The following is a 13,820-nucleotide window of genomic DNA, read 5'->3' as shown; positions in this document are numbered from 1 at the left end:
AATGGAGCGCTCTTAAGACGCTCTATCATAGGATTTTAAGCATTTTATCAATAAATTATGCAATTAACTGATTTTTAATTTAGGTTTTCAAGATTAGTTGTTGCTTTGTGGAAGCAGCATGCCAAACAACACAACAGGCATAAATTGTAATTTTGCACACAATTTAACACTTAACAAATAAAACAAATAGAAAACTGGAGCTTTTGAGGAATCAGTGACTTAAACAAGGCGGCTTCAACAGTCGTCCGGTCTCAGTGATACACATCTGAGGTTTTCAGGGGGTTTTCTGTGAATGAAGTTGCTTTTTTTCAGAAACACTTTTTCTTCGTGTGTCTACAAACTCAAACTTTAAATAAATCTTACATGAGAAGCTGCACGTTTTACATCAGTATCCCACAATGTTATCTCTTTTTAAATTACAAGAATCCCCTTAAAAATGTCTGTCTGAATAAATCAAGAGCACCTTTTGTGACTTAAATAATCATAACCCTGGACCTTCTGGCTTTCAATATAATCAGCATATTAAAAGATATTAAATTGAGATGCATATTTCATTAACACTGATTAACACTCTGCACACTCACATAAGTGTTTTCAATTATTCTGGCTGATTAAACCTCCGCTCCGGTTGAAGCTGGGCGCTTTACAGGTGCAAAATTCCATTCAAGGACAGTCCGTACTCGCCCTCACGGTCCTGAGAGGACGTCTAATTAGCTCTAATAAGTGAAAACACCTGTAATTGGTCTGCAGTATTACGGCCTCACAGGACCTTTCATTCTTACATCACCCACTTGTGGATTTCATCTGTGTTTTTAAGCTTCACATGATCTAATATATAATAGCGATGTCTTGCGGACACTAAACACCACCAGCTAGTAGCTCAAATGCTCTCAGTCACTTGAACAACAAAAGAGAAGCCTGATATTTCACCATCACAGCTGCAGGTGATACAGTAGAGAGCATGAGGACATCAAACAAAGAAATGGAAATGCAACTATCAGACTGATCCAACGTTTATTTTAAAGGGTAAAATGAATGCTGCATTGAAATCAATCAGAAAATAATGTCTGCATCACAGGATATTGAATGCAGAAAGAGAGTTCTTGTCACATTGTGCATTTTGTGGCTATTTAATATAAAAAATGCATAATCAACAAGGAGACCTACAGCATATTTCAGCAACAACAAATTATTCAATTAGGTTTCCAAAAAAGACAAAATTTCCATTAATAAAAGAAAAATGATGCACAGCAGTTTCCTGATGCATTGTGCTGCTGTTCACACTATTAAAATGAGCTGCTGAGAAGAAAGACGAGTTAAAATGATTGGTCAAATTGTTCCTAATCATCACACAGTCGACGGCATAAAGCTGACCAGAGCTACATGTCACATACTCATGGATACCTGTGATTAAATTAAGACTTTGAAAATAAGTTACATTAATTACATTGAAATCAGGGTAAATAACCTTTTTTTTTTTAAAGAATGTTCTTTTGTACATACATTAGCTTTTAGCATTTTGAAGTTTAGCATTTTTTCCTGCTACATAGTGTGGTTTAAACCAACATGTCTTCAGAGAAAAGTGGAACCAAAAATTAAATTTCTGTTAGAAAATTTAGCAAAAAACGCCAAGTATCTTGTCAGATGTGTCCGAATAAGCTGATATGTATTTATTCTATTCTACATTTTTATTCATTTTCTTTTGATCCTCATAATTATGCCCATGTTTGCTATTTGATTGTAATTCTCATCTCTCTGTAAAGCACACATTTGCTGTTTTTCAATGCACTTTATAAATAAATTGACTTGACTTTGTAGGTAAAAGAATATGCACAGACAGACTCTGTTCAATCTTAAGAGCAACAACCACAAAAGAAATGTACCAGTCTGTACTGGAGGCTACATCAAGTTATCAGCTTGATGTAGCTGTAGGAGTTTCTGATTTGTAGCATAAATCACCAAACATCACATATCAATACACAGAATATAATCACCCAAATGTTATTTTTCTTCTCTCCACAGCACAAGTCACACTACACAACTGATGAGGGACTTCTGTCTCAATAGAGGGAACTGATATACTGGACTGTGATCCTCCTGACAATTGAGGATTAGAGTGTAGACGGCCAGGATCGCCATCTGTTATGTGTAGGCATCAGGCTTTCCCAGTGAGAGGTTTCCAAATCAGCACAACACAAGCAATCACCAAAACCTTGGCTCTCTGCTGTTCACAGTTTTCTTGGCTTCCATTTATTAGATGATGAGGAAAAAAAATTCACATCCAAATTTATTGCATGCGAGGTTGGGATGGATTCAGGGGAGGAGGGAGAGGGAACAAAGACACGCTGCACAGACCTGAATTATTAATGAGGAGGTAGAATTAATAACACTTTGTGTCATATGATACAGAAATTGCTGCAGATTCCAGACATGAAAACAATCAGTTTATCCTCTTTCATAGCCACATACTGCACACGCAGTATGTGCAAGTACAAACATGCTGACTTCTCTGTCCGCTGCACAATGACGGCAGATTATTCGACTCAAAGTGGAGTCAGTGGCAGATGACATGACTCAAAGTGCAGGAGTCATAATGTCTCTGACCTTAATGTCCCGTTCAGTGCAGTCATCCACTCAGCTGATGGCGGGGGAACTGTTGGAAAGTTGAGCCATACACTGACATTTCCTAACCTCAGCTGAGATTGACATATAAGACTCAGTAGATGACACTGAAATAAAAACCCAGGATTTCCTCTCTTTGTCTCTGAGCGGACTGAAATAACAGAAAGATGGTGAAGGCAGACTGGTGTTTTGTTAGTGTTATCAGGTGATAACAGTGTGTTTTTTCTTCATTAAGTTTAATAAATTAAAAAGATGAGATCAGATGATCTTTATACTTTGATAAGCCGTGAAGGGTCGTAGCCAAGAAATTAGAAACGCTCAAGTCAAGTTTAAAAAGAGTCACTGAAAATTTTCATGCTGTATTGATTCCTCCTGTTCATACTGAGCATTAAGAGATCTCTCCATGATGCACTTTCAATGTAAGTGATGGCGGACAAAATCGACAGCCCTCTTTCTGTGCAAAAAAGTATTTAAAAGTCTATTTGAAGATAATATGAGACTTCAGTCGTCCAAATTAATCAAATCAAGTTAATATCATTCAAAGTTACTTTTCATTTCGTTGCAGCTGAACAGGAAAACACCGTCCATCGAGACACAAAGAGGGGATTTTTTTTACTAAAATAGTGAAGATATCCACTTTAGTTAAAAATCTCAGATGGCTGAAGCCTCATATAAAACAAGCTTACAATCTCTCTTCAACTGAATACTTTATTCAGTTGTTATAGGCCGCTACACTGCCATACGGATGTAGTATAAACCAAGACAAGACTTGATGATCTTGCTTATAATCAAACTGAAAAAGATTAACTTTTTTTTTTTTTTACCTTCAAGTTAATTTATTATCTCAAATTTTATTCACTGATTTTTAACTAGCTCCAGTTCATCAAGCAACCATCATCGTACCATCATACATATTTAAACACTCCAAGATGAGAGTGATTTCAAAGATATCACTGTCAGTAATGTGGGTTGCCATTATGGATATATGAAAGGAGTAGGGACATCAAAAATGCACTCGCTGACCTTTTTTGCATTACTCTACTGTCTGCATTTCAATTACGCTCTGCTTTCTGAATTAATTGGTTCATTAGCAAAGGCAATTAAGAGCGGGGGTGCGAGGTCTGACTCTGATGTGCTTTTAGATGTATACATAGTCATTCATCCAGCACATCTAAGAGCTTCACTTCTAAATACATCTGTTATGATCATCTGAATGGCCTGGTCTGGGACTCGCTCCGTTATTCTGGCATTTGGAACAATCAGTCTCAGTCATTTGAATTTGGGGATCTTTATTCACTGCTGCCATTGAAGGTGGGTTTTTTTTTTTTTGTCTCCTTTCATTGATGGCGGAAATGACCAACATTAATAGAAAGAGAAGAGATAGCAAGAAGACAGAAACTAGTAAAGAAAGTTAGTGACAACACAAGGAAATTACTATTAGTCTCTCTTTGTAAAGATATGCCAAAACTATAAATTTCAAAACACTGTATACTGGATATGTTCTCCACATCAACCTGTAAACTATGTTCACTGGTGGAAAGTAACTAAATATATTTACTCAAGTAATTAAGAAAAATTTTAAGGTTCTTGAGTATTTTCTTTTTCTGTTAGTATATACTTTTACTCTACTGCACTTTTTTACCATATTCGCTACATTTTTGGATACCTATAGTTAGTGGTAGATTTAGATTTATATAAAAATCGTACGATCATCTTATAAAATATATAGTGTTTTAAACCACACACTATGTAGAGTGCAAGTATAAGTTTAGCTATCTCTCTATAGGCTACTTCTGCAGTTTTACACCAACATTTTAAGGCAAGGAAACTACTTATAATGGAGTATTTTTTGCATGGCAGCATTTCTACTTTTACTAAATGACCTGAATTCTTCTTCTTCTGCCTATGCTTTAAATACAACATACATACAAATACAGGAATTAAAGGCTAACCTATTAATAACTATGAAATTATGCATATATACAACTTCAATATATATGTCTATATTATGATTAAATGTATATCTGATTTCAGTTCTGCTGAACTTAAACACATGATAAAGAATAGTAACAATACAGTGAGTTTTTTTTTTTTTTTTTTTATTGTTGCGTCTCTTCAGGACGCGTCCGCCTGCGGGACCCAGAATCCCCTGCGCCGAGGCAAGATGGAAGAACCCAGCAGCTGCGGGAGAACAATGTTTTGGCTCTAGATTTTTAAACGGACAGCTGAGGGCGAACAACACGAGCCAAAACAGCGGGTCATGGTCGTGCACCGGTAAGAGAAATTCATAAAAGCCAAGTTTGGGGCAGAGTCCGTCGCTGTAGCGGTTGAAACTCCTCGTACGGGACAGACAACAAAGCGCAGCGCACTGACGGTACCGCTAGTTAGCCTGCTAAGTTAGCCGTGTCGGCTAATCGGACGAGCATCATTGTTCGCTGGAGTTGTGTGGGCCGTTTGTTATGGGTCCTGCCTGTGTTGTCGCTCCATCACTTACAGTCGGCTCACTGTGCAGGAAACGAAGAAACCAACTTGCTGAAAGCAGTGAAGAATAAGTAGAAACGGTGTAAGATAGCTATGTTGATTTTATATATATATACATCTCTCAAACCAGCATTCGTCCTTGATCATTTTTTCCAGCTCACGGATTTTGTTTGTCTGGTGTAACGCAACGCTACTGTGAAGTCATATCTGCCTCCCTAAGATCACATTTCTTTCATTTCAGCAGCGAAAGTACAAAACGAAACTTTGTTTACACGTTTTGAAAAGCACCGACTGTCTTCACGCTTCGGCTGTTTTTTTTTTTGTGTGTGTTCATGTTGTGCTGCACGGTGTGGCGTCCATCCGCGCAGGTCTGCTGCTGTTATTGCATGGCCATATTAATTATTGCCTGATCCCGCATCACAAAGAAGAAGGGCCCCGCAACAGTGGTTAGCCTAAATGCTTAGCTAGGTAGCTAATTGCCAAGCGAACACACGCATGGCAGTTTTCAAAAAAAAAAAAAAAAAAATACACTACGCTAGACCACAGGGGTCCACTAAGCACTGTGTTCATTTACTGTAAGATGTTTGAGAAAGCAGGAGTTAGTCGGAAGGATCAGAAGTATTGTTTCATGTTTGAAAAAGTTGTCTTTGTGTTAGCGGAGTCGGTTATTGCTGCTAGCGCATCATCAAAGCTGGAGGCATTTGGCAGCAGTCAGATAGCATTCATTAACTTAGCTGGACGGGACCTTGAAAGCTAATCCATGAACATATAATTATGATTTATTAAAAAAAAAAAAAAAGAAGAAGAAAGAATCGATGTAACTGAATGAAAATAGCAAATCATATAAAACGAAAGAGACACGTTTCCCAACATTTGTTTACATTTGAGCAAAGCTAATCCCATTCAATTTAAAATGTCGAAATGTTACATCGCCACCTGAACTCTTCAAAATTAATCTTGAATGAAACGTTACATTCACAGCTACTATAAAACGTGCTTGATTTGTTTATGCTACATAATTACACCAGCAGTCTTTCTAATGCAGTCTGTGTGCACTCTCATTGTCAGATAAGCTCATGCAAATAGGATGACTGGGTCAGACAGGCCCATCAAACAGATTAACGCACAACTTCAATCCTCTCATTCCTCATCTCATGTTGTGTCTAGTGTTGCAGTCGCAATGACCTTTTTGCCCTGTAAAATACTGTATCATATATACACAAACACACTGTAATTGACCCGAGAGAAATTTTGTACAGTTTAGCTCCTGTTTATTGCTTGTTTCCACTTGTCGTTATGCTAGACTGCAGCCCTTTGTTGACCCACAAATCATCGGTTTTAATCCAACTAAGCACCCAGTTGTGAGATCAGAGGCCGTGACACTGATTCCTGAAGATCGAGCTTAACTGGCTCCATAATTGTTGTCTGTTGGCTGTTATTTGTGTGTATCTACGCAGATGGATTGCTACTTATTTGCGCTTCCTTAAAAGAATCACACATTGACCCAATATTGTGTTTAACATTGATCGTGGCTGTTATTTTCTCACAGGATGACACTGATTGGTACCCCATAGTTTTCCTGCCCGCCGGCATTCACCATGAGCATCATTCAAGACAAACTAGGCAATGAATTCCTCCGCTCCAACGGGAGCATGGACTCCAATTTCGGCCCCGGCATGATAATGTTCAGCCACCTCCCTCCGGTGACCAGCTTCACCCGGCTGGCCGCCCAGTCTGTCATGCAGGACCTTCCGCCGCAAGAAATGATCTTGAAGAAGGAGCGTGACTCGCCTGACTGCAGCATGGGCACTCAGGGCGGCGGTTTGGGGTGTGCGGGGGTAGGAGACTATGTTCACGCCATGGGTATCAAGCAGGAGAAACTGTCAGAGCATGATTATCGCCTGCCGTTGTACCCAGGAGGACCGGGCAAGAGCACAGAGCTGCTGGAGGTGACACTCAGTAACAACCAGGGCCTGCTGGTGCATGACCTCAACATGGGCAACGTAAGTACCACGGATGGGGAACCAGAACGTGAGAGGAAGCTCGTTTTAAATAATTCTGATTCCTTAAAGCGTTATAACTAGACTTTTTTGCCTCTTAGGGGCAGTGGAACAAGCTGTAATAACAACATTGAGATATTACTAACATATAAACTTCATTTCTGGTAAACTCAGAGCAACAAACACACACAAGTCCAATATTCACTGGTCTCCACCAGCTCCTGAGATAAATATCAGTATCTTTAGTTGCTACTGTAAATGATCCACTTTGTTCACCACATAGTCACTGACTTAATGTGTCTGCTGTTTGGTGCTGCTCAGTGTACAGTTGGTTTATTAGGGGAACAGTGTTGAGGACAACAGTGAGAGTGAAGTAAAACACTAAAATTGCAGGCTGTAAAACTGAAACATTAAGCTGAAAGACACTAAAATGCTCCACAAAGCCGAGGTTACTACGGAGTCGTGTGATATTGGATGATATGTGGATTCATCAATTGTTAATATGAAAGTATTGATTAGTGCAGCTGTAAAGTTATATTTCTCCGTTTTACAGGAGACATCCTGTTGTTGCTGCAGCTTATGCCGTTCACTCAAAACCACATTAACATGAATACATAAAGGTCATAAATTAAGATTAAAAGCTACACGTTAATGTGATTAAAAAATGAGCTAACGGAGAGAACATTATCATACTAGTGTAGTCAAAATATGTTGTTTGTCAGCTTTCCTCTGTCACATCATCATGTTTTGCCTTCACATTTTCATTTATACTGTAAGTAAAGGATGTCGGTACATCTTACACAATTGCATGTGTAAGATATGTGAGAAAACTTTTTTTTTTTTTTAAAGTGTGCAAGCACAAAATGAAGAGCTATCCAGAATTTGAAGGAAGTCCCACAAGTTCTGTTAATATTTTTCACTTCCTCTCTATGACGTAAATACAAATTCATATCAGTATTTCAGATGAGACGGATATAGACATAATTATGAAAACATGTGTCGGGCATCGGAGGAATAGTATTATACAAAATTAAATCTAAAAAAATATATCTGGTTTTCAGGGCTTTTAAAAAGACGGCTAGCTCAGTGTAACGTCCAATATTAGTCCATTGCAGCCTATAAGTGACAGGAAATAAAAGTACAGAAATGTCAAACATACAGTGTGAAACAGTGTCACCATTCTGTATTTTTCAAAGGTAAAAGGAAAGTATAGTTCTTGGACACAATTGTTTAAAAAAAAAACAAAAAAACAAATTTAAAGGAACTTTATCAAAATGTTTATCTATTTTATCGTTTGTGTAAAGAGGACTGATATTGCTCGTTATATCACTATATCAGTGTTGGGTTCAAATATCCTGTATTGCTCAGACTGTAGTCAGAATTGCGTTACTGTGTTATTCATGTTAGTCAGTTTTTAGATGGATGTGGCCAATGTGGAATCAAACATCAGAAATATTAAACCCAGATGAATTTGAAAAACAAAACAAAAAAATCAATAAAGATCTAATTTGGAATCATTTTTTTTTAGTCTGTCCCCCAAAAAACACAAAAAACAGCCTCTGCTATGTTTGTCAGACAGGCCATAATTTAAAAGCCTGAGAGGGAGGAGTCTGGGGAAAGGAAGGGTGAAGGGGGAGGAGCTTGTCTGAAACAGGTTATGGTGACATGAATCTACTGACGGCTTGAGATGCAAAATATAAATGAGCCCCCCCCCCCCCCCCCCCCCCCCCCCCCCGACACACACACACACACCCCTCCCTTTTTTTTTTCTTTTTCTGGCTTAAAGGGTGATGTCATCCAGCCTTGGCGTGAATGAAAACGTCTTGGCAAGGACACAGCTGTCTTGTTTGAGCTTGCACTTCATTTCAGACTTCTTTTGTGCTCCATTCAATTAGAATTACGCACATCCACACATTTGTAACAATAGCCAGGCATCAGAGGTCGTCAGGTTCTAGATGTAAGTATGATGAGAAGCAGAGTGAATTATCGTCTCCACTGTGCCAGAGTTTTTTTAGTTTTTTTTTTTTTTTTTAAATGGTCTATTCAAGGATAATTTCATGTTCTGAAAGTAGAACATGAGATTTCCATTTTCAGCCAGGCTCAAATGATTATTTTATATTCTCAAGACAGCTATGAAATATGCCCTATAGTCAGTGTTTTTTGGAATATTTCCAAATAGTTATTCATGCACTTATTCTCATATTTTTCTTGTGAGTTCATAGTAAATCAAGTCAGAAATCTGATGCATTTTGAGTTGATTTTCTCCTGTTTTTACTCTACGGATTGGGCTGATTTTTAGGAACAGCAGGTGCAGCCACATTTAGCCTGTCAGTCACCATATGGCAGTGAGGACAACTGAGATAGAAACAGCAATGCGGGACGGTAAACTGGAAGAAAGAAAGAAGGAACCGCTTCTTAATACTCCACGCAGATTGTTCAGTTTAGGTACAGCAGCATGTGAGGTGTACAGTTTGCGTATATACCATAGTAGTAAATGAAAAGCTCTCACAGTGAATTACAGGCTGCTTATCCATAGAAAGGCTATAAATTTAAGGCTTTGTGATCCCGCCCACTAGAACCACATCTTGACTTTCCAACAGACAATCACTAGATGTTGTCATAGTGCTTTGTTTGTTTTTCACGAGCAACAAACACGGACTTGTTTGCGTGACAGTTTTAGACTGAAGGCCCTTAACCTTCAATCAAGTAATTTCCTTGTCACGGCTCGCTCTCACAGCCTCTCCCTCTCTCCCCTTTTGTCATCCTCGCAGCTGCCGAGTCAGGAGCCCACTGGGAGAAAAGGTCGAAGGTCAAACGGTGATGGACAGGAGGGTAGACCAAGAAAGAAGCGGAGCGAGGCAAAGGTTTGTCATACATATATATCTAATATGTTGTCAAATTTGGGCTTTTCAAGTCCTTCAGTTGTACATCAGCAATTATATATCACCACAAAGAAAAGTGTATTAATAATTTCCTAGAGTAATAATAATTTATATTGTTAAAAATAATCACTTCTAATATTCAGATTTTTAAAAACAACATGGATAGTTCTCATTATACCGGTGCGTTCCACAAACATGTCACTGATACTTCTATATTCAGATGACGTAGAAGAAGGTCTGGACTGAATCTGACCCCTCTGTTTCTCTCTATATTGTTCTACAGCAATCAATGATGCTGGACGCAGATGGAGGCAGCCTGTCCCCAGGAACCAAGCCTCACATCTGCGAGCACTGCACCGCATCCTTCAGAAGCTCCTATCACCTACGCAGACATGTCCTCATTCACACAGGTATTGTGGCATGTTTATTTCCACTATGATGATCATCATGGGGGGGGGGATTGCATAATTAGCGCAAGTACACTTTATTTATTTTTGTCTTCAGATAGTTCAATGTGTAGCTTTGAAATAAGCACATTTTTAGGTGTAATATTTAAAGGTAATTAAAGTTATCCCAGGTTTTGAGCTTCTCTGCTGTCCTGACACTAAATTAAAAAACAAAGAGTAGCTCATCCATAAAGACATATCATCAGTTCTGGTCTTTGAGGGACAGTTCTGTTTCGTTTGGATAGTTGTAGAGACACATGTGGTCTCAGATATAGACAGGCCCAGAGTGGGTATTTAACTACTAGGATAATGTGTTTTTAATACGCTATTAAGTGTAATTTTTGTTAAGTTTTGACCCCAAATTGTAAGTCTGAAATCCGTCCTTGGTCTGGGTCAGTACAGGACTGATGTCGTTATTTTAAAATCAGTCTTTTTAATTTTAATCTCATCTTTCCCGTTTGTGTAATGTGTCAGAATGATGAATTGTTACATGATAATTGCTGTTGTCACAAAAGAGTTCAGTGATCTAGAAAATTGATTTTGAAAAGTGGAATATCAGCTGAAGGTCATGCACAATTGATCCCTTTATGTACTTGGATATTTAGACTGATGAAGGATATGCAGCATGTTTCATTTTACTTCATGCTCTTTCCACAAATTCCTTTTAACAAGATAACAAGATAACTTTTTATAGTCATGAAATCCAGTCACGTTGTGAGAAAAAGAAAATTCAGACCTCTATGTTGGATTAATAGATTCAATACAATGACATGAAACTATGTGAAACACAACGCAACTCATTGCAACAGCCTTGCAACATGTGTGTCAAGTTTTGGTAAAGAACCACCATAGAGACAAGTCATCCCATAGTCCTTATTAAAGAATATGGTATTAATTATTGCATTGCATTCTACAGATGCTTGTGTTATTTTGCACCTTGTCACAGAGGCGTTAACGTCCATCTGAGGGGTTCAACATATAAATCTCTGTTGTTTCATTCCAGGCGAAAGACCCTTCAGATGCAGTCAATGCAACATGAGTTTCATTCAGAAGTACCTTCTCCAGAGACACGAGAAAATCCACAGTGGTGAGTGATTTTAAAAAAAAAAAAAAAAAAAAAAAAAAACAGCAACGACCCATTCATATCACCGAAGGGCCTGACGCAACCTGTGAGTCACACCGTGTTTCCAATCAACCAGAAGATAACTAACCTTGAACGATGCTGTTATTATGTGTCAGGAGAGAAGCCATTCAGCTGTGACCAGTGCAACATGCGATTCATTCAAAAGTACCACATGGAGAGGCACAAGAGGACGCACAGCGGAGAAAAACCGTACAGATGTGAGACCTGCCAACAGGTTAGTGAGCCGCTTTGTATCACACACACACACACACACACAGGGCTTTTCGATGGCTATCTAATTTGATCCTTTTATACTGTACATCAAGAACTTTAAGATCATTCTTCATTATTTGCTTTAAAGACAACATTTGGTGTTTGTTCCGTTCAGTATTTTTCTAGGACAGACCGATTGCTTAAGCACAAGCGAACCTGTGGAGAAGCCATAAAGAAGGGGCTCGATCCCGGGATGATGGACTTGGGTTGTGTAGACATGGGACACGGCAGCTATGGAATCACTCAGGGAAACGCAGGGAATACCGGGAGAAAGAGGGGAAGGTCCAAAAATTCTGGAGAGGGAGGGGAGCGCAAGAAGAAGAAGGGGGATGCAGGAGGAGGAGGAGCAGCAGCAGCAGGGATGAGGATACCACACATTCATGATGCTGTATCCGGAGGCTACAGCATCCACGAGTACTCCGTGGAGAATCAAACGGTATCTTCCTCCACTGAGCCAGGACCCAGCATGCAGCACGGCCACCACGGCCGAGCTCCAAAGATGGCGTTCAAGAAGGCCAATCGCAAGAGTCTTGATAAAGTGGGTCTCGGACAGGCCAAAGCGGGCCAGTTGGAGCAGAGCGGGGGCATGGACGGTCTGGGCCTCATGCAGGGTAACGGGGCTAAAGTCGGGCCCACCAGCAGCAACTACGATGACGCCATGCAGTTTCTCAAGAAGAGACGTTACCTTCATGCAGCAAACAATGCAAACTCTTCAGGGCCCGCGGTGGCCGGAGGAACCAACAGCGAATACGATGTCAGCGTCGGCCACTTGTCTTCCCACCCGTCTGTCATTCAGGGTGTTGTTTCCAGCGTGTTGGACAGCGACGCGCCTCTGAGTCTGGACAAGTCAGGGATCCCCGACGAGGTGCTGCAGAGCCTCCTCGACCACTACACCCAGAAACCCGACGGCTCACACCACGACGTCCACTTCGACATCGGCGACCATCACGTGGAGCTGAACCCTCACTCGGCCGACGGTCCCGACATCGGCCACAACACAGACGTCCCCAGCCCGTCTGGAGACAAGACCGTCATGATGCACGAATACTCTCGCTTCCTGCTGCAGGCCCTGGAGCGCACCAGCCACAGCGCCAGCTTCCCTCTGGGTCCCGGGCCCCCCAACTCCGGACCATTCACCAGTTCCCACCCAGGCAACCCCCTCTACTCTGACAAAAACATCTACACTACTTCCCCACTGGAGTGTGGGTTCGGCCACTCAGCGGCCTCGCCTTCGCTGCCCTCCTCTGTGCCAAAGTCTCACTTCGCGATGCTGACGGGCTCCTCACCACAGCACAGCTTCCACCTGAGCAGCCTGGAGGCGTCCGCACACCAGCAGCTCACCCCTTCTCAGGAGCTCACCGACCAGATGGAGAAGCAGCACTCCTCCACTCCCCCTTCCTCCTACCAGATCAGCCCATCTGACCTGAGCAGCCAGAAGGACCAACCTCCCGTCAAGAACGGCACCGCGGTCTACCCTCTAACCCCCTCGCAGGATCTGGCCTCTCTCGACTCCTCCAAGCCTTCCTACCAGATAGAAAACTTTGCTCAGGCCTTTGGCTCCCAGTTCAAGTCAGACGGCCGCGGCTTGTCTTACGGCACTGACTCTAGCGGGGAGGTGGATCATCACAGGATAAGGACGCCTGTGTCTGAATTCTCAGGGTATAGTAGTTTGTTATCTGATGTCAATGAGCCAGTAAGTACAGGTTCCAAAACTCCAACAAGCCAAAGCTACAGATGAGAGCCTGAGAGGGAGAGAACACTGTCATTAAAGTTGATATGTTAATTGTTTAGTGCTCCTATTTTATTATTATTATTATTATTATTATTATTGTTATTATTATTTTTTTAAGTGACATCTTTATTTTAATTATACTGATGCTCTGTTTTTGTGCCCACTCCTCTCCCCACAATAAGCCTGCAAGGCTTCCTGCAAATGCAATTTTTTTTTTTTTTAAGTATCTGTCATTTTTAAGTTAAATATGTATTGACTGTT

General features: G+C 40.5%; 1 protein-coding gene across 2 annotated transcripts; it reads left to right on the top strand.

The window, feature by feature from the left end:
* Positions 1-1,683: 1,683 nt before the first annotated feature.
* Positions 1,684-13,615, top strand: znf281a (zinc finger protein 281a). Of its 2 annotated transcripts, XM_067616152.1 has the most exons (8): positions 1,684-2,148; positions 4,742-4,896; positions 6,653-7,106; positions 9,875-9,967; positions 10,269-10,395; positions 11,435-11,518; positions 11,671-11,789; positions 11,943-13,615. In XM_067616152.1, exons 3-8 carry the CDS (start codon positions 6,702-6,704, stop codon positions 13,563-13,565), a joined length of 2,451 nt encoding a protein of 816 aa, XP_067472253.1. In that variant the 5' UTR covers positions 1,684-2,148; positions 4,742-4,896; positions 6,653-6,701; the 3' UTR covers positions 13,566-13,615. The 2 variants fall into 2 exon arrangements, with proteins under 2 accessions (XP_067472253.1, XP_067472254.1); XM_067616153.1 differs by lacking the exons at positions 1,684-2,148; positions 4,742-4,896 and adding an exon at positions 4,912-5,185.
* The last annotated feature ends 205 nt before the right edge of the window (positions 13,616-13,820 follow it).

This window comes from Thunnus thynnus, chromosome 17 (genome assembly GCF_963924715.1).
Source record: "Thunnus thynnus chromosome 17, fThuThy2.1, whole genome shotgun sequence".
Taxonomy (NCBI): Eukaryota; Metazoa; Chordata; class Actinopteri; order Scombriformes; family Scombridae; genus Thunnus; species Thunnus thynnus.
This window is presented reverse-complemented; position numbering and strand designations above follow the sequence as displayed.

Bases quoted from the DNA above. Each gene is read 5' to 3' on its own strand.
- znf281a (XM_067616152.1), top strand. From the start codon at position 6,702: ATGAGCATCATTCAAGACAAACTAGGCAATGAATTCCTCCGCTCCAAC. The intron at 7,107-9,874 runs GTAAGTACCACG...TCATCCTCGCAG, and splicing joins ATGACCTCAACATGGGCAAC to CTGCCGAGTCAGGAGCCCAC. The intron at 10,396-11,434 runs GTATTGTGGCAT...GTTTCATTCCAG, and splicing joins ACATGTCCTCATTCACACAG to GCGAAAGACCCTTCAGATGC.